Source organism: Podarcis erhardii, assembly GCF_964252035.2.
Source record: "Podarcis erhardii genome assembly, chromosome: 1".
Lineage (NCBI taxonomy): Eukaryota > Metazoa > Chordata > Lepidosauria > Squamata > Lacertidae > Podarcis > Podarcis erhardii.
This window is the reverse complement of record NC_138497.1, coordinates 60,952,858-60,970,680: the sequence shown is the minus strand read 5'-3', so window position 1 is coordinate 60,970,680 and position 17,823 is coordinate 60,952,858. Positions and strand designations below refer to the sequence as shown.

At 46.9% G+C, this 17,823-nt stretch overlaps 1 protein-coding gene across 1 annotated transcript; it reads left to right on the top strand.

Annotated features, from left to right (window-relative positions):
* Positions 1 to 10,946: 10,946 nt before the first annotated feature.
* Positions 10,947 to 17,823, top strand: DBX1 (developing brain homeobox 1). Its single transcript, XM_081843507.1, has 4 exons — positions 10,947 to 11,542; positions 12,212 to 12,313; positions 14,749 to 14,948; positions 16,388 to 17,823. The coding sequence occupies exons 1-4, from the start codon at positions 11,149 to 11,151 to the stop codon at positions 16,760 to 16,762; spliced, it is 1,071 nt and encodes a 356-aa protein (XP_081699633.1). The 5' UTR covers positions 10,947 to 11,148; the 3' UTR covers positions 16,763 to 17,823.

Sequence of the window (17,823 nt, the reverse complement as noted above, 5' to 3'; positions counted from 1 at the left end):
TGTTTTAGATAGATAGCCTAGATTTGAGTGAGAGGGGCATTAGCCAAAGGTGCCCGGGTGGAGAAGCCTGGCCACCAGCAGGAAAGGCATTCAGGCCCAAATGATTTCCTAGCCTCTCTTGTTCCATCAGATGCTAACATGTTTGGAATATGAGTTATCAAAGGAAGGCAAAACAAGCAAAATGTGCCAAGCAGTCGTTTCTTCCCCTGCCCCTAAACTATATATGGTACATTGCAAAAGGGTTGCCATCAAGAGCAGTCCTATTTAAATGGATGATGCTTCCTGATTTGGACTTGGGTTCTAAGCTCCCTTACCTGCCCAACCTAAACCTAAATTAAACGACACACATCAGCCTACTGGAATCGCTACATAAATGAATTCCCATAGTGGTCTGTGCTAAGCTGCCAAGGTGAGTCCATTCACAGCTATTTCTGCATATAGTGAATGTCATATAGCAGACGGGTAATTGTTGATGTTTTTACTGCTCTCTCATGCTGAGGGACCAGGCATTGTTTGGATTGACCCTGCACAAGTGTAACCATTCACAGGACTGGACTTGTGTCACACCACTGTCAACCCACAATTGCTTAGTGCCTTTTAAAACAAATTGTTAGCAGTAGGGCTTCGAGGTACCCAGTTTTGATGGGGGTGTATTCACAACACTGGCTCTCTAGGAAAAGTTATGTGCAGCACTTGCAAGGGAACTTCCAGCAGCCTTCATATGCCCGTATGTCCATGTAGTAAGGCTCTATTTGAACTCTCTATAATGTAAGCAAACGAAAGATAAATAATGGAATGTACTTCCATTAAAATTATGCATAAATCTTTCCATGCCAGTTTACAATAGGATGATAGATTAGAATCCAAAACTTAGTTCTGTAGTAGTAAATGTATTGTATCTATTTTCATTGATGAATTATTATTTACAAGCGAGCCTTTTCAATGTTTCAGCCAACCAGCCATGCCCTCCTGCACATATTCCATTCCATTTTGTTTACCCAGCCTCCAGTTTTCTGCCCCACCATAAATCATAGAATTATAGAAATAGGACTGTAGAAGTGGAAGGAACCCTGAGGATCATCTACTCCAACCCCCTGGAGACACACAGCTTGAACACTTACTAGATGGCCAGAAGCACGGCTCAGCATATCAGATCTCTAGGGCAGGCATGGCCAAACTTGGCCCTCCAGATGTTTTGGGACTACAACTCCCATCATCCCTAGCTAGCAGGACACACGGTCGGGGTGATGGGAGTTGTAGTCCCAAAACAGCTGGAGGGCCAAGCTTGGCCATGCCTGCTCTAGGGACACTCAGCACCCTAAGATGCTTACAAAGCCCAAACTAAGCTTCTTATCAGTCTCTCCCCCCAACAGGACATAGTATCATAGAATTGTAGAGTTGGTAGGGACCCCGAAGGTCATAAAGTCCAACCCAACTAAAACATCCATGATAGATGGGCATCCAACCTCTGCTTGAAGACCTCCAAGGAAGGAGAGCCCACCACTCTCTGAGGGAGTCTGTTCTACTGTCAAACGTATCTTACCATCAGAAAGCTCTTCCAAATGTTTAGTCATAATCTCCTTTCTTGTAACTTGAATCTGTTGGTTCAGTGTCTACCCTCTAGAGCAGGAGAAAAAAAGCCTGCTCCATCTTCCATGTGACAGCCCTTGAGCTATTTGGAGATGGCTATTATACCTCCTCTCGGTCTCCTCTCATCCAGGCTAAACATACCCAACTCCTTCAACTATTCCTCATGAGGTTTGGTTTCCAGAACCTTGACCATCTTAGTCACCTCCTCTGTACACATTTCAGCTTGTCAATATCCCTCTTAAATTGTGGTGCCCAGAACTGTATTCCAGCTGAGGTTTGACAAAGGCAGAATAGAGTGGTACTATTACTTCCCTTGATCAGGACACTATGCATCTGTCAATGAAGCCTAGAATAGCCTCTGCTCTTTTTGCTGTGGCATCACACTGCTGACTCATGCTAAGCTTGTGGTCCACCAAGACCCCAAGATCCTTTTCACATGTACTGCTGGCAATCCAGGTGTCTCCCATCTTATATTTGTGCGGCTGGTTCTTCCTACCTAAGTGTAAAACCTTACATTCGTCCCTATTGAAATTGAAAAATTTGTTGCATATTACATTATTGGCAGAGTTTGAGTTTCAAGAGATATCAGGGTAGTTGAAGTCTCCCATGACTGCTATATCTCTCCTTTTTTAATGTTTGGTATTCTGCTGTAGAAAGTCTTCATCCAAGTCTTCAGTCTGGCATGGTGGTCTATAGCAGACACCCAAAGTAATGTCTCTGTTGTTTCCCTCTCCTACATTTTTACCCATATACTCTCAATCTGCCTTCCATGTTCATGTATACATCCTTTATATGTAATGCTGCTACTCCTCACTTCCTGTTTGATCTATTCCTTTTGAACAGGTTATATCCCTCAGTTTCTGCATTCCAGTCATGAATCTCATCCCAGTAATGCCCATTAGGTAATATTTACCATCTTGCATTAAGAGCTCAAATTTGTCTTGCTTGTTTCCCATACTCTGTGCATTAGTATAGAGACAACTGAAACCATGAGTCATTCCCTCCAGCTGCTTCCTTCTTGTAGTTTCCTGCCCTTTAGCATGTTTCTGTAGCACTACCTCAGTTTCCTGTGCATCAGTGAAGCTATTATACCCAGGAAAAGGTGTTCTCCTGCAATCTGTAATATTGTCTCCTTCCCCCTCAGCATTTAGTTTGAAAATCTCCTGATCAGGTTCACAAGACTCTAAGCAAACAGATTTTGCCAACGACTGTGAGGTGCAACCTATTTCTTGCCAGAAGTTCTTCCTATATTTTGCTAAACCAGTGAAACAGCATGGATCCTGATTGTCCTGCTTCTATGTGTCATGCTCCTCCAGGGTTTCATCTCCTGCAGTAGATGATCTTCCTTCTCTCTAGGGGCAACCCACCTGCCTCACTGTTCAAGGACAGTCCACTCTGCTCTATCAAGAAATTCATCATCTTACCTAGTAGCTCAAAGTGTGGATAGATGAGCCTCAAGTTGCTGTACCTTCTCTTCTCTCAGAGCCTGTGCTCTAGCAGAGGCCACACACACAAAAACTCACAATCAAACCTCCAAACAGCTCAAACAACCAAAAGACACAAGCTCATTCTCTTCCTTCTCCTTCACCAATCCCTGACAAACACTCCTTTTTAACAAGTCCTGGTCACAAGCTCCCAGAGGCTGCAATCAGCTAAGTGAAACTACTGCTGGCTGCGACCACCAAGTCACTCATTATTCCACAAACATTGAGCATGCTCATTCTACCCTTCACTGAAGTTTTCCTCTTAAATATTTATTTGCACTTGGCAAACCTTTTGCCATCTGATGCTTCACCCTTGCATCCATGGATGGTACAGTTTAGGCAACAGAACTTCGTTGACTTTGTGCAAGTTAACAGCAAACTTCTCCCATTTCATTTGCAGAGCCCTGCACGTATCCCATACCATAGTCCCCAACACTCAGGAGCAGATTTTCAGGAGGTGCAGGAGGCAACAGGACAGAGGCAGGGGGCGCAGGCATTCTGTGGATGTGAACTCTAATGGAAAGTTAGGACCCAAGCCTATGTCCTTAAGCACCCATCCAAAATAAACCCCATGGTCCTGTGAATATGTTTATTGTTGTAGATTGTTTAGGCAACCTGTGAAAAAAGGACCATTTCCTTATCAGCTGGACTCTTTCATGTAATGTTCAAGAGTTCCTCCTCACAGGGTGATGCGAACTTTGAGAAGTTGAAGAAACACCATACTGCAGAAGATGGATGTAGTAATGGAGGTGAAACTCAGAAAAATGAATGTGGTAATAAAGAACTGTGAGGAGACTGGTTCCAGAAGAACCGTGGAACTAGGCAAATTCTAAGAAACGGACTAGTACATGCTAGCAAATGTCCTACCAGGGATGTCCAACAGGTCGATCGTGACTGACTGATTGATCCCTGTAAGGTTCTGATTGATCGTTAGCTCCTTTTCCTTTGCAGTGGCATAAGAGCATCTGGTCCTGCCTCCTCACCCCGTCCTTCATTTTTGCATGATCGCTGGAACGGAAGATGCAGATAGTTTCCTTAGCTGAACCCAAGAAACCCAGGACATTTCGCCCTTAAAAAAGCTCAACAACTTTGACCTGAACCCCTCCAGAAAGGGGTAAATCACTGCCAGTTTTTTATTCTGTGAGTAGATTGCAGTCTCTTGGGAGTTGGTTGTCCCTGGACTAGGACAACTAACTTGGCATTTTGGAAACAAAAAGTGTGTATCTGAAGAAGTGTGCATGCACACGAAAGCTCATACCAAGAACTAACTTAGTTGGTCTTTAAGGTGCTACTGGAAGGAATTTTTTCATTTTGTTTTGACTATGGCAGACCAACATGGCTACCTATCTGTAATTGGCATTTTGGGTCAGGAACAGCTACCACCCACAGTGCCCCTTTGGTTAGTAGCTTCCACCAACCTTGCATAACAGCTGGCCCTACCAACATCAAGTAGATCCATTGAAATTGAAAAACGTGAAGTTGTTCTAGTCCATTATTTCCACAGGTCTATGCTGTGTATAACTGACATTGGGTCCAGCAACTCTCAGATGGGCTCCAAGCAGCAGCTTTACTGCGTGGAGGGTACAGGCAAGATCAGAGCCTCGGTGACTTTGGGGTAGCAGCAGAGCACCGACAGAGCCCATCTGGTGTCCCACCAGACTGTCCTGGTAAGTGGCAGGGATGCTGCTATTGCAGCATTGGTTGGTGGCACTAATCTGTTGTGACTGGCTGTTCACTGCCTGGGAGGGGAAGAGGTGATTTTGGGCTTTGGGGGCCTGGAGCTTTAATGGGAGGGGTGAAAGATGCTTAGTCCCAGGCAACAAGATGTCTTTGGGGCCGGGCCCTGCCTGGATCCCTCTATCCGTCTGTGCATGCTCCAAGTTCCACCAGCAACACCCCCCAATTTGATTTTTTTTTTTTTTTAGCCATAAAGGGGAAGGAGAGGCGGACAACGGCAACAAAGCCGCCGAGTGACAGTTAAGGAAGAAAGTTGGGAGATCAGGACATGGAAATGAATGGTAGGACGCAGCACCCCGCCCTCTCCCTGCGCCGCCGATCCCAGGTCAAGCGGCATTCGTCACAGGTTTTAGAGGGAGAAGTCCCTTCCCTTCCACCCCCAGCGCCTTTGAAAAGACACTTCCAAAGGAATCGCTGAAAAGGAAGATCCCTTCCCTCCTATTTCTGGGCTTCTTGGGCGGCGGCCTTCCCTTCTCAATAGCTCCTCGGGCCCCTTTCGCCGCGCTGCTTAAGATAAGTCTCCTGCGCGCCCCCGAAAGAGAACCCGGGGCCACGTGGGCGCCTCTGCGGGCGGCGGACCCACATGAGAGGCAATGCAAAGGTTCGCCTCCCGGCAGCCCGACGGGGCCACGGCAGCTGCCACGAAAGGGCATGCGCCTGCCTGCCTGCCTGCCTGGGCCGCAATTCCGCCTTTCGCCTCGGGTCCCCTGAAGCCAGACAAGTCGCTGGAGCTGCTGTGGCGCGTCACCGGATCCGCTCTGATTCGGAAGCCCGTCCTTCTCCCTGGGGGCTCCGCGGGTCTTTCCGTCGGACTGCAGCCTTGAACGTCACATATTTTCGGGGTTGTGAATGGGGCTGGCAGACACACCAGACCTGTCTCAGAAAGTTATGCCAGTCACCTGTTGCCTCCAGGTACCCCAGCGTCGGTGGGACTGTGGATTGCGCTCCGATTCTTGGGATGTGGCGCCTGCTCGCTCACTGCGTTTACACACGTTATGACCAAAGCGAATTATAAACAGGATAACAGCGCGTAAATACTTTTCCATTTTAATCACCTCCCCACCCGAAACAATGGGTTGTGGCAATCTGTATCCTACTAGCGGCAACCAGACCCTCCAAATGTCCCTATTTTTCAGGGACATCCTTGATTTAGAGAAGCCGTCCAGGTTTCTGATTTGATCCCGGAATGTCCCACTTTTCCTTAGGATGGCCCTGTTTTCATTGGAGAAATGTTGGAGGGTAGGGAGTTATCCGACCCCCAGTTGTCTGAAGGCAACCCAGTATATGAGGGTTTTCTAAATGTTTTATTATGTTTTTATATATGTTGGAAGTTGCCCAGATTTGCTGGGGCAACCCAGTAAGATGTGTTGGGGTATAAACAGTAAAATTATCATTATGGAAGGGACGTCCCTCTTTTCATCAGAGAAATGTTGGAGGGTATGCAAAACACGAATGGCCAAGGGGTTAGGGTTTTCTGAAACTTGCGCTTAGAAGTCTGCTCGCTTCAAAAAGGTCGGAGGCCTAAGTCGGACTGAAACCTATTGGTTCAGTTACAGATAGGTAGCCGTGTTGGTCTGCCATGGTCAAAACAAAATAAAAAAATTCCTATTTGGGTCGGCGTCCCAAATCCGAACCCATTCCTTAGCGAGCAAATTCCCAGAGCGTATTCGCTTCAAAATGCAGTCGCTACTCATTCAGCTTTATCCCAGGAACGTCTGTTCTTACTGGCTTGATTTCTTGACATGAGTTGAAATAACAGAAATATCGTAAACCGTATCCCCCCCCCCCTTCTCCATTTCCTCGAGGTATGGAATTAAATAATGGCAAAACTTTAGTAGCCCAAAGTGAGGAACTACAAATGCTCTTCCTTCTTTCCAGTGCTAGAAATAAAATAAGCACAACCTGAAAGTGAACATGCCCTGAACAGGGGGTCTTTTGCAAAGGCTAGTAGTTACGCACTACAGCATGGGCGTAGTCAAGGGGGGCAGCTGCCCCCCATCAAGTAAAACAATAGAAATACTTAAGTAACTGACCAATCACATCTGCTCCCCCTAACAAAAGTGCTGTTCCCCCCAACAAAAAACTTGGCTCCGCCCTTGCGCACTAGTGACTCCTCAAGCACATTTAACCAGCTTTGTCTTATTCGTTACCCGTGCGTAAGGGATGGTTAGGATCCCCTCCCTTCTTGTACTTATGAATGACCTGGTGATTTCTCATTCGTATCAGGAAGTACAAAGCCGGAGTACTTGTTTCTGATCAGTTGCTTCATGTCTGAACTTGAGGAAGGATCGTTTAGTTAGGTTCAGCCTAATTCTGAGCAGCCCTTTCTCTTCCAACAAAGATAACCTCATATCCTTTAGATCCGTCTTAATTATTACACCTGAATAACAGCCGCTATATGCAGCCTGTGCCTCTCCATGACTTAATAGGACGTACTGCTAAGCAAATGTCCTCAGCACAAACACGAATAACTTTCCAGTCTCCAGAAGCGCGACTGGATGCAAAAGATCGAATAAACCTTCTGCAGCTTCCAAATGCTAACCTCCAAAGACTTCCAAGATTTATTAAGTTTTAAAAGTCAAGGGGTGAATGGTTCTAGTGGTCTTCGGTGTCCTCTGTCATTTACTTACATTGAATCGGTCTCTGCACAATTGTTACAAAAAAAGGAACCACACTAGAAACAAATCCGAATGCTATTAAGAACTCTGCAGCAGCTTTTGACTTCTCATTTAGAATTGCTCTGGAGTCAGCGGGTGCCAGGAGCTAGCCCGGTCCGTTACTACTTGGAAATACGCGCCACTGGATTCAATGGGATGAACTTGTACACCATCCCATCCCCACCCCGTCAATTAGCCATACTTAGTCCTATCCATTGATTTCAATGGGTCTACTCTAATTTAGGTCCATTGATTTAGTGGGTCTTTACTGAGTATGGCCAACGTTGGACCCCACCCAAAGGGAACTTCTCCCCGCCCATCAGTGCAGCTTTCCAAATATGTCCCCTTGGCATCCGCGCTATGGGACTTAATTCGAAGTCACTGCGCTTGAAGCTTCGAAGAGCATTTGCTCCCTCCTCCCCCCCTTTGCGGTTTACGATCAAGCTGCTACTTAGAATAGTAGATGGAGCAGTGGAGCCAGTGTGGTGTAGTGGTTAAGAGCGGTAGTCTCGTAATCTGGGGAACCGGGTTCGCGTCTCCGCTCCTCCACATGCAGCTGCTGGGTGACCTTGGGCCAGTCACACTTCTTTGAAGTCTCTCAGCCCCACTCACCTCTCAGAGTGTTTGTTGTGGGGGAGGAAGGGAAAGGAGATTGTTAGCCGCTTTGAGACTCCTTAAAGGGAGTGAAAGGCGGGATATCAAATCCAAACTCTTCTTCTTCTTCTTCTTCCTGCCGCAGGAGCAAAAAAGAGCTGCGGAGCCACAGCGAGAGCCAGCCCACTGCGAGCATTGGAAAGTGAGGATTATTTATATTCAGAGCCCAAACTCTGCTCTTTTTGCAAGTGATATCCGTTGTCCCTCTGTGACATTTCTTAGGTTTTTTCTTTATTTTCACCAAAATACATAATAATGCGTGGAAATCGCGCCTTAAATATCAAGCCACTCCATTTGCTGTCAGCTCGGGCCAGTGCTTACTTACTCCCAGTTGGGTAGGGGTATTTGTGGGTGGGGAGACCTCGGTGGGAGCAGGAGGGGCTTCTAACGCCACCATATTATTTCGTAGACTAATCCCCTTCGCCTTCCCTCAAATAACTTTTTGATTTGAATCGAGGGAGAGGTTGAACAGACGTTCTTTCTTCGCTAATGTGATATAAATCACAGATGCACTTTCTCCCCCCCCCTCCGAATGGTTAAAGCATGGAGACATGGAGATCATGAGCGCACGCACGCACACCCCCAAGAAAGAAAGGAAAAGACGAAGGCCCAGACCCCAAAGGAAAACCACCGAAAAAAGTAAAGCTGGTTAATAAGATTTTTTTGGAAGGGAGAAAGCTTTGTGTCCCCAAGTTAAAAAAAAGAGGAGTGTTGAAACAGCTGAAGGTGACAGTTAGTTCATGCTTAATAGGATCAGGGCTGCCTGCCTCGGGCTGCACGCTTCTGCCGGCTAAAAGTTCAGCACCAAAAGGCTGAATGGGGTGCTTTTAAAACATACGACGATTTAACACATCTGTTAGAGATTCTGCAACGGAGAGGTTCAAAAAGAGAAAAGAAAAGGGAAAGAAAGCCTTTGCAAGGACCTCTTTGCAGTGTTAACTGCCCTCAATTTTCGACTGCCCAGCACGTTTGCGTTGGTTTTTCTTTTATGCATTCACCCACCAACAATTTTTCTTGAATACCAAAATATCCCTTTTTTTCAGTGAGGTTGGAGTTGGGGTAGGGGCTTTGTGCTAAATTTCCCATTCGATAGCCAGGGCAGACTTCCCTGTTCTCAGTCTTGCCTCTCTCCCAGACACCTGCAATTCAGCATAACGATGCATCTTGAGGAAGTGCGCTGTAGCACACGGAATTTCTGCCATAATAAATGTGTCAGTCTTCAGGACTCTTCGGTCTCGCTCCGAGCCTAGCTCTACTGCCCCTCCAGAGAGGTGTTTTCAGAAAGTCTGCGAAAAAGCCGCTTAGAGGCTAGAGGGCTGAAACATCAAGCAAATACAGTAGTTATGTGATCAGCCTGTACAGGGAGCGACAGTGCCAGTGCAGTCTTGTCCACTGTTCCTCGGAAGCCCAGTCCCATCGCATTACATATTGGGCATACGCCTGGGGCTTACCTTGGTGCGCCTTGCAGCGTGGGTCTGTTTGAAAGGAAAGCGCCGTTGAGATGCACAACCCAGTACGATGGCAGCCTTTGCGGCTGACGCCGATTTGGTCGCCTCCAAGTGGAGGCGAATCCGCTTGAAATCAAGCAATGGAACTTCGACGTGAGTCGAAATAGGAACTTATCTTCCATAACAGCAAATAAATGATTTTGTTTCCAAGGAACATATTTAGGATCGCAGCGCAAATCGGCTAAAGTCTTTTTTTTTTTTTTAAAGCGATGCTTTATTTTATTGTCCAAAACAAAACATTAAATTTAAAAATCGGTACATAATATGAATTAGTAATCGTATGCGATGTAAGGCTGTTTCCCAAAATGGGTAAGATTTTGTCTTCAGCAAATGGTTTTTAATAAAGAAAGCTATATTTTTGCTTCCCAGGATGTCTCAAAGCCAGACATAAAGTAGTTACTACGAAGATGTAGTTCTAATTTCCATTATATACAGACCTATATATAGTTTTGCTTTGGATGAGTTAAAAAAAACACACCACACGCCCCATACACACCAAAACACTCCATCCCAGAACGTTGATTTATGACTAGGTCTTTAACCGCAGCAGTTGCGGGAGCCCGTTTAAACCTTAGCAACTGGAAACTTGTTCCGAGACGCAGACACACTGGGGAGCAGCCCAATTTAAGTTTAGCAACTAACCCCCCCCAAACAAAGCCCCCCCCCCCCAAGGCACAGCGGATCATATATCAAAAAAACCCTTTTCATCTGCGGCAAAGATTTCACTTCACGTTGCCTCATTTGTATTTTCTATTCTGCAGAAAGCTCCGAGATAAGTTTATATGAATATTTATTGCTTTATTTCCTGAGAGCCAGCGGGGGTGGTGGGGGTGAGAGACGGACAGAGAGAGAGAGCGCGCGCAAATAAATTTAATGCTTTTCTTAAAATAATTCCCCCCTTTTTTCTCTTAGGAAGGTGGGGGGATAAAATGTCCCTGGAAACTTTTTGTAAATATATAAATAAATAAGAAATACGCATTTAATTATCCGTCCCGTGTGCGCGCGCCTTGCATCGGAACAAAACCCCGCTGGTCGCCCTCGGAGCTACGCCTTTCCCCCAAGAGGCGGTCAATATGCAAAATTGATGCCTGCCCCTTCTTTGTGGCGGGCCCATTGTGCGGGGCTTGCTGATGAAGCCTAATCCAATCCTAAATTGCGACCCCGGACCAATCAGGGAGCCCCGAGTGCCCGATGAATGAAACTCAAGGGGAGAACCCCATTGTGGGAGCTGTCACTTCGGGAAGCGCCTGAGCGGCCCGGACCCCTATAAAACCCCATTGCGCCAGAGAAAGGCCGAGGAGAAGAAGCCTGCCAGTCTCGCTTAGGTGGATCTCGAGAGAAAAGGAGACAGAGCAAGACCATTTGTTTAAAAAAAAAAAAAAAAAAAAGCGGGAGGGGGGAGGAAAAAGGAAGCGGGGCGAAGACTGCTTTGGAAAAGCAACAGCCAGCCCTTCCAAGTTGAGGCTTGGACCCTTGGCCAGGCGGGCGCTTCCTCTGCCTCCCTCCCCGTCTCCTGCCATGATGTTCCCCAGCCTGATCGCGCCTCCCGCAGTCTACCCGAGTCTCCTGCGTCCCACGCCGACCCTCACGCTGCCGCAGTCGCTGCAGTCCGCCTTCTCCGGCCACTCCAGCTTCCTGGTGGAAGACCTCATCCGCATCAGCCGGCCCGCCGCTTACCTGCCTCGCGGTGGCGGCGCCCCGCCGCCGGCCAGTCTGTCCCCACCGCCACCGCCTCTGTCGGGCGCCAGCCCCGCCCGGACGGGCCCGCCCGGACCCTCGTCGGCCGAGCCGGCCAACTCCGACGGCGCTGCGCGGCGGGGCTGCTCGGCGCCCGCCTCCGCCTCGCCCGCCAGCGACGCGCCCTTCCTCAAGTTCGGCGTGCACGCCATCCTGTCGTCGGCGCCCCGGACAGGTGAGCGCGCTGCGCCGTCGGGGGGAAGCTGAGGGAGGGAACCTCCGCTCGGGTTGGCTCAGGGAAGGAGGCCTTGCCAATGGGAGGAGCGGGGAGGTGCCAGGTGTGCCTGTGTGTGTGTAAGAGAGAGACTTGACGAGATGGGCAGGAGCTTCCTCCTTTGCGCACCCATTCAGGAGAGAAGGGGCGGGGGGGGCACCCACCCACCCGTATAGCAGTAGGGAGGATCGCGTCACAAACCAGGTGTGGGGAGAGTTAAAAGGGGAGTAATTAGATATTCTTCCCAATTGTGGTAGGTAAATCAGTAGACACTATTCCGGGGGGTGGGGTGGGGGTGGGAGAGAGAGTGCGGTTGCTTCTTTAGCACCACGGACGTGACAAAAAGGAGAGAGATGTCAGTTCTAGTAATGGTTTGTCAATGTGATTCATTAGTTGCACAGGAAGCTAGGTGGAGGAGGACCACTGTCCCAGGATCCTGACATTGTCTCTCCGGGGTTTCCGGCTTGGGAGGGGAGAGGCGTCTCTTCCGATCCTGCTACCTGGAGATGACAAGGACTGAACCATCGGGAACCCTTAGCATTTTAGTGCCTGCGCTCTAACCACTAAGTCGCAGCCCCTCCTTGCCTTTAACCCGTCCTTACTAATGTGCATTTTCTCTGCTCTCCCCAGAAACCTCCCATGCGCTGATGCAGAACGTCCCTCCCAAGACTTTCACTTTCCCGTATTTCGAAGGATCCTTCCAACCTTTCATCAGGTCTTCTTATTTTCCAGGTAGGTCTGGGGTCCTCCTCCTCCTCCTCTGCGCTCGCCCCTCCCCCCCTCCAGCCACCCACTGCTCCCTCATTGTTGCAGGCATCAAAAGCGAATTATATCTTTCGGAGGGTCCGGGAGGTGGCGGTGGATGGGTGGTGGTTGGGGGAAGGGGGAGGCCGTTGCTCGTCCTCCAGTTCAGAGGTTGGACGGGGTACAACATTCAAGAATCCGTCGCGCCAATTTGATGCCCTATTTAGCACAAGCGCGGTGGCTGCTTGACATTTTCGTTCCCAATTTCTCTCTCTCCCCCCCCCCACGCCCCTCCCCTGCTCGACAAATTAGCTGGGATTGTCACGGTCCGAATGCGAGGCGGTTCAATTCTGACACAGAGATGCTGTCCGGCCTCCTCTTCAGGGCGGCGGTTTTCCCACAGAGCCGGTGATCGGCAACAAAAGTTTCAGCACCATGACCAATTTGGTCAGCTCCCTCCGGGCAACCACACACAGACCAAGCGCTGACTCCGCCGTGCTGCTGATAGACATTTACCAGCCATGGGCTAATTTCCCTTTAAAGGTCATTCGCTTTGCCAACGTTTTCACAAGGCCACATGGAGCGCTCCCTTGTTTGGGAATTCGGTGTGACCGAAGCCAAACCCCCACCTCCAAATCTTTTGCTCTGACAAAGTTATTACCTACCTAAATCTCAAAGGGACCTCAGAAGCAGGTGGGTCTCAGTCTCTGCAGAATCAGGCTGGGAGGCCAGGACCAATTCACACCCTACTACCCTTATGATTGCCAACTTTCCTGCTACTTGATGTTACTTGACCATTGCAACCTCTGCCACCCAAAGTATTAAAACTCAACATATAGCGCCTGGTGTGAGCCGGGGATCACCTGGTGCTACAGGATTGCTACAGTTAGGCAGGTGGTTTGGAAAGGAGATCAATAGAGCCTTTCCCCAGGTAAGCTCCCCCAAGTTTTCAAAAGAAAGAGAGGCACGAAAGAAGCACCTATAGGTACCACTTTTCCATACTGAAGTTATGTTCCACTGCCAATTTGGGTTTTCAATTTTTTCTATGGGGTGTGTAGAATCACACACAGAGGGTACCTCTCACATTACACATCTATAATCCTCAACTAGTGTCGAACTGAAATTAAATATGTTTAGAAGAATATGCTCCAAATTATCACACACAGATCTACTCTAATCCGCTGTTGGTGTTCAACTGATTATTTGAAGCATATTCTTTTAAACATTTTCAAGTTAGGAATGCCTAGGCAAGTTAACTTCAAATCTTAATTCTGAAGCTGAGAAAAGTGACGGTTAAGAAGAATGACTCTCAAAAATATCACTCTACCAACAAGCTGCTAATATACTTTGTACCAAAAGCCAAGAGCTCCTTCATTCACTCTCCTGATAATGGAATTTGCTTCCTTTCTCCAGCATTTGAATGGCCCAACAAAAACAACTTGAGCCTTATATATAGCTTTTCATGTCCATTTAATGAAAATGATTTGGGGAAAGAGAAGGCTGTGTCATCAGTATTCTCTCCAAGGAGCCTGGCATGCAGTTGTGTTTAGTTTGAAAGTGTAAATCTCTTTTGTTCCAATAATATATGGCTTTAGCTGCTTGTCCTCAGTCTTTTTCTGTTAGTTCATTACTACACAATTACCATTCACGCTTCATTAGAATCTCTGTTTCTCTTTGGGAGTTTTTCTTTCCGCTTAAAGGCGAAACTTTGCCCTTTTTATCATACCAATTCCATTGGGAACCAGTCAATGTGCTAATTAGCTGTTACTTTTCATGTCTCCAGAGTGAATTCTGCAAGTTTTGTAAGGAAGAGGTGGGGGCAGGGGAGGAAAGATTCATATATTAAAAAGATGAATGCTGATTGATCAAAACTTGCCACTTAAAAGGACTTTTTTGTTCCTATAAGAAAAGTCCCTTATTTTAATCTGGGGTAAAATAAAGTTCCTGCAATTGGGGGGGGGGATGGGACTTCTGAACATTTAAATACTCAGACAAGAGAGGGGGGAGTTCTTATCCCCTTCCCTTTCCCCCCTTTTAAAATTATACCTCTATCTTCTTGGCCTTTTCTTTTGAAAGTTAAGATCTTTGAATCTGGTAACAAAACAAGCCAACATTCATTTGGTGTATCTAATCAAATCTGGTTACCATTGGCTGAAAAGGACAGTTAAGTTAAGCGTAAACTCCCTTTCACAAACCAGGTTCATAGGTGCTGATCTGCTTAATTCAGCTGAGAGTACAGAAAGGAAAAAAGAGGTGGCAAGAAAGAGAAAGGCGAAGAGAGAAATCTATGGGCATGCAAATAAAAGGGAGATTTGCTCCTTGACTTCAGTGGGATGGGGACTCCATCTTTTGGAGCAGGACTTTTGTCTTTCTTTTAAAAAATCCAGCCTGTTTCAGTGCTTTATTTTTTCTTTTTCTCACAGCTTCATCTGTGGTGCCTATTCCTGGCACTTTCTCTTGGCCTCTGGCTGCCCGGGGGAAACCACGCAGAGGTATGCTCCGCAGGGCTGTCTTCTCAGATGTGCAGCGCAAAGCCCTGGAGAAAATGTTCCAGAAGCAGAAGTATATCAGCAAACCAGACAGGAAGAAACTGGCAGCCAAGCTGGGCTTGAAGGATTCCCAGGTAAACTCATCTTCTTTCTCCCCCTAGACAATCACAGAGAATGTGAAGCCACAGGTTGGAAAGAGGTTGGCGGTGGTGGCGCTAGACATTTAACTTTCACTTCTCAAAAACAAGACCTCTCCTCCTCAAAGAGAAGTGTGAGTATAAGGAGACTTTCTAAACTGGAGCCAAACACTCCATCCAGATAATATTGGCGGCACTGAGGACCTGACAATCTGAAAGTTGCTCAATGTGGTATTATACTACCATTGATTTCAGTGAGATGTAAGCATGACAGTCTTTTGATTACTGGCACTTTTGAAAATGAACAAATTTATTATGGTTCTATCAGGCATCTCCAAACTCGGCCTTCCAAATGTTTTGGGACTACAGCTCCCACCATCCTTGACCACTGGTCCTGTTAGCTAGGGATGATGGGAGTTGTAGTCCCAAAACATCTGGAGGGCCGAGTTTGCCTATGCCTGGCATAGCACTATACTGTTTGCCTGCAAGTAAGCCCCACTGAAATAAATGGGACTTAGTTTTGAGTATGCATGCATGGCTACCTCTAAGTATTATTATTTCTTAAATGGGGCCATGGAGAGTTTTGCATGAATAGGTTAGTCTCATTCAAATCAATGTGACTAATTTCTCAAGTTGATCCCTGGCTTGTGCTTGGGGAGAGGAACAGGAAATCTCATTGTGTGAATGAAAGGTTATTCTGCAAGTAGACTGTTAGGTGTCACACAATTAGTCGCTGAAAACAAATAAACAAACAAAAAACACTATATTATCCTTTATTGCATTTCTTGGTTGCTTTCCACCAGAAAATGGTCTCAAAGTTGCTTGACAGAATAGAAATGCTTATTGCAGCCCAATGCGCATCACCCTCAGGTTTATTTTCACAGCCCCCATTGAGAATTTCATGAGGTCTCCTTGGGCTAGTCCAACATATTAACTTGCATTTCTGGGACAAGGGTGGGGGATAAGATCTTCGCCAAGGAGAAAACCTGAAAATTGGTAAAATTTGGAAGTGCTGGCTGCCATAAGATATATGAGCTTTCCTGTGAGTTGCTGCCCTGAATGCAGACCTGGAGCACCTTAGAATGGTTGTCTCCATTATGCATACTTAAAAAAAGAGATGCAAAAACTCCCACCTTCTTGCAACAGCGAGGCATGGGGTTGTATTCAACATTGGGTAAGTCTAGTTTAGCTCATGAAACTTGACTTTCCCTTCTCTCCACCCCCTTGCATCCCCACACTATGCCCCCCAAATCTGCTTTGGAGGCCCCCAACCTTTAGAGCAGATTTTGAGGGTGCACAAGGGGCTGCAGGGAGGAGGGAAGGAAAGTCCCATTGTGCAAATGCATGCTTCTTCTACTGCCACCACATTAGGTCAGGCTATAACCCATTTTGTTTTTGGACAACCCAAGTAATTTGCGTACCCTTGAAAACTCTAGGTGAAGATCTGGTTTCAGAACAGGAGGATGAAGTGGAGAAACTCCAAAGAGAGAGAGCTCCTGTCATCTGGCGGCTGCCGGGAGCAGACTTTACCCACAAAGTTCAACCCTCACCCAGATCTCAGTGACGTAGGCAAGAAAGGCTCTGGAGAGGAGGAGGAAGAAGCAGTCTCACCCCGGTGCCCAGCCAGCCCCAGGCATTCCTTAACATATCACCAGTCCACAGATGACCCACGCCTGAGAGACAGGTTGGACTCCCACATGCTCCCTTCCCCCACCCATTCCAGCAGCCCCAGCAAACCGTCAGACTTCTCAGACTCTGAGGAAGAGGACGAAGAGGGGGAGGAGGAGGAAGAAGAGATCACGGTCTCATAGAGACCCTTCTTCTTGCTATCATGAAAGGGGACATTGCAAAGATGTAAATAAACTAAGGGCTATCTAATTGAAGAGGTGGTGTCCTTCCACACCCACATGGTTCAAACAGACAATGTACTGATCATCATGCAACCTTGGGGTTTCTGTATGACATATTCCCTGATTAGGAACTCCTTGCCTCAATATCCTCCTGTTGTGATCAATGACTAATCAGCCAGTCTTGCACTTTTCAATTGAAAACTATAGACTAGAAAGCCATTAGAACATACACACCCCTTTGGTATTAAGATCATGTTGATTTAGAAGCAGAATAATTAGCCTAATTCAGTTGTGATTCACTTAGCTAATTCCAGGATGTGTTAATTTCTCTGAAAATATCAGCAATCTTTTCCCCATAAGCCCTAATCTGTTGCGATGCTGATGTGATGCTGCAAAATCCAAGTGGTGGTTAATGATTAGAGCTCGCAAGCTGAGCTCTAAAATGCAGCCAGTGTGAATTGGGGTGGTGGTGCTGGTGGTTCCTATTCCAGAGAGACACTTACTGAGTGTGGGCATATGAACTGGAGCTGCCCCTGAAATCATTCACGTTCACCCACAAGAACCATGGCCCCTGGCTTGGTTCCAGTGTTGAACATTTCTGTGTTAATTTATGCATCTGTCTGCTTCATACCATTTCCACATTTGCCCCCAGCTCTTTGGCCATCTCCTTGTTTTGTGACTGCTGCAGGTGCAATGTGTGGATGCAGGGAACTGGACCTGCCTCTTTGATTGTTGACTGAACTTTGCTGTCTTTGCACAGCTTCTATGATCTGTACACTATTTTGTACTCTTACACTGTATGGATATTTTATACCAAGGCAATTGCAAGTATGCAGATGGAAGAATATTATATTTTGTCTGGGTTGTCTTTTTTTTTTTTTTGGTGTGGTTTTTTGGGGGGGTTAACTCAAGGAGAAGCTTAGCTTCTAACTGTGTAACTTATAAAAAAAACATTGTCTATTTTGTATTTTTACTTTGTGCATATTTTAAATATGTATATATAACAAATGAAGCAAATGCCA

Coding starts and splice junctions, on each gene's coding strand:
- DBX1 (XM_081843507.1), top strand. CDS start 11,149: ATGATGTTCCCCAGCCTGATCGCGCCTCCCGCAGTCTACCCGAGTCTC. Junction 11,543..12,211: donor GTCGTCGGCGCCCCGGACAG/GTGAGCGCGCTG, acceptor TGCTCTCCCCAG/AAACCTCCCATGCGCTGATG. Junction 14,949..16,387: donor TGGGCTTGAAGGATTCCCAG/GTAAACTCATCT, acceptor TGAAAACTCTAG/GTGAAGATCTGGTTTCAGAA.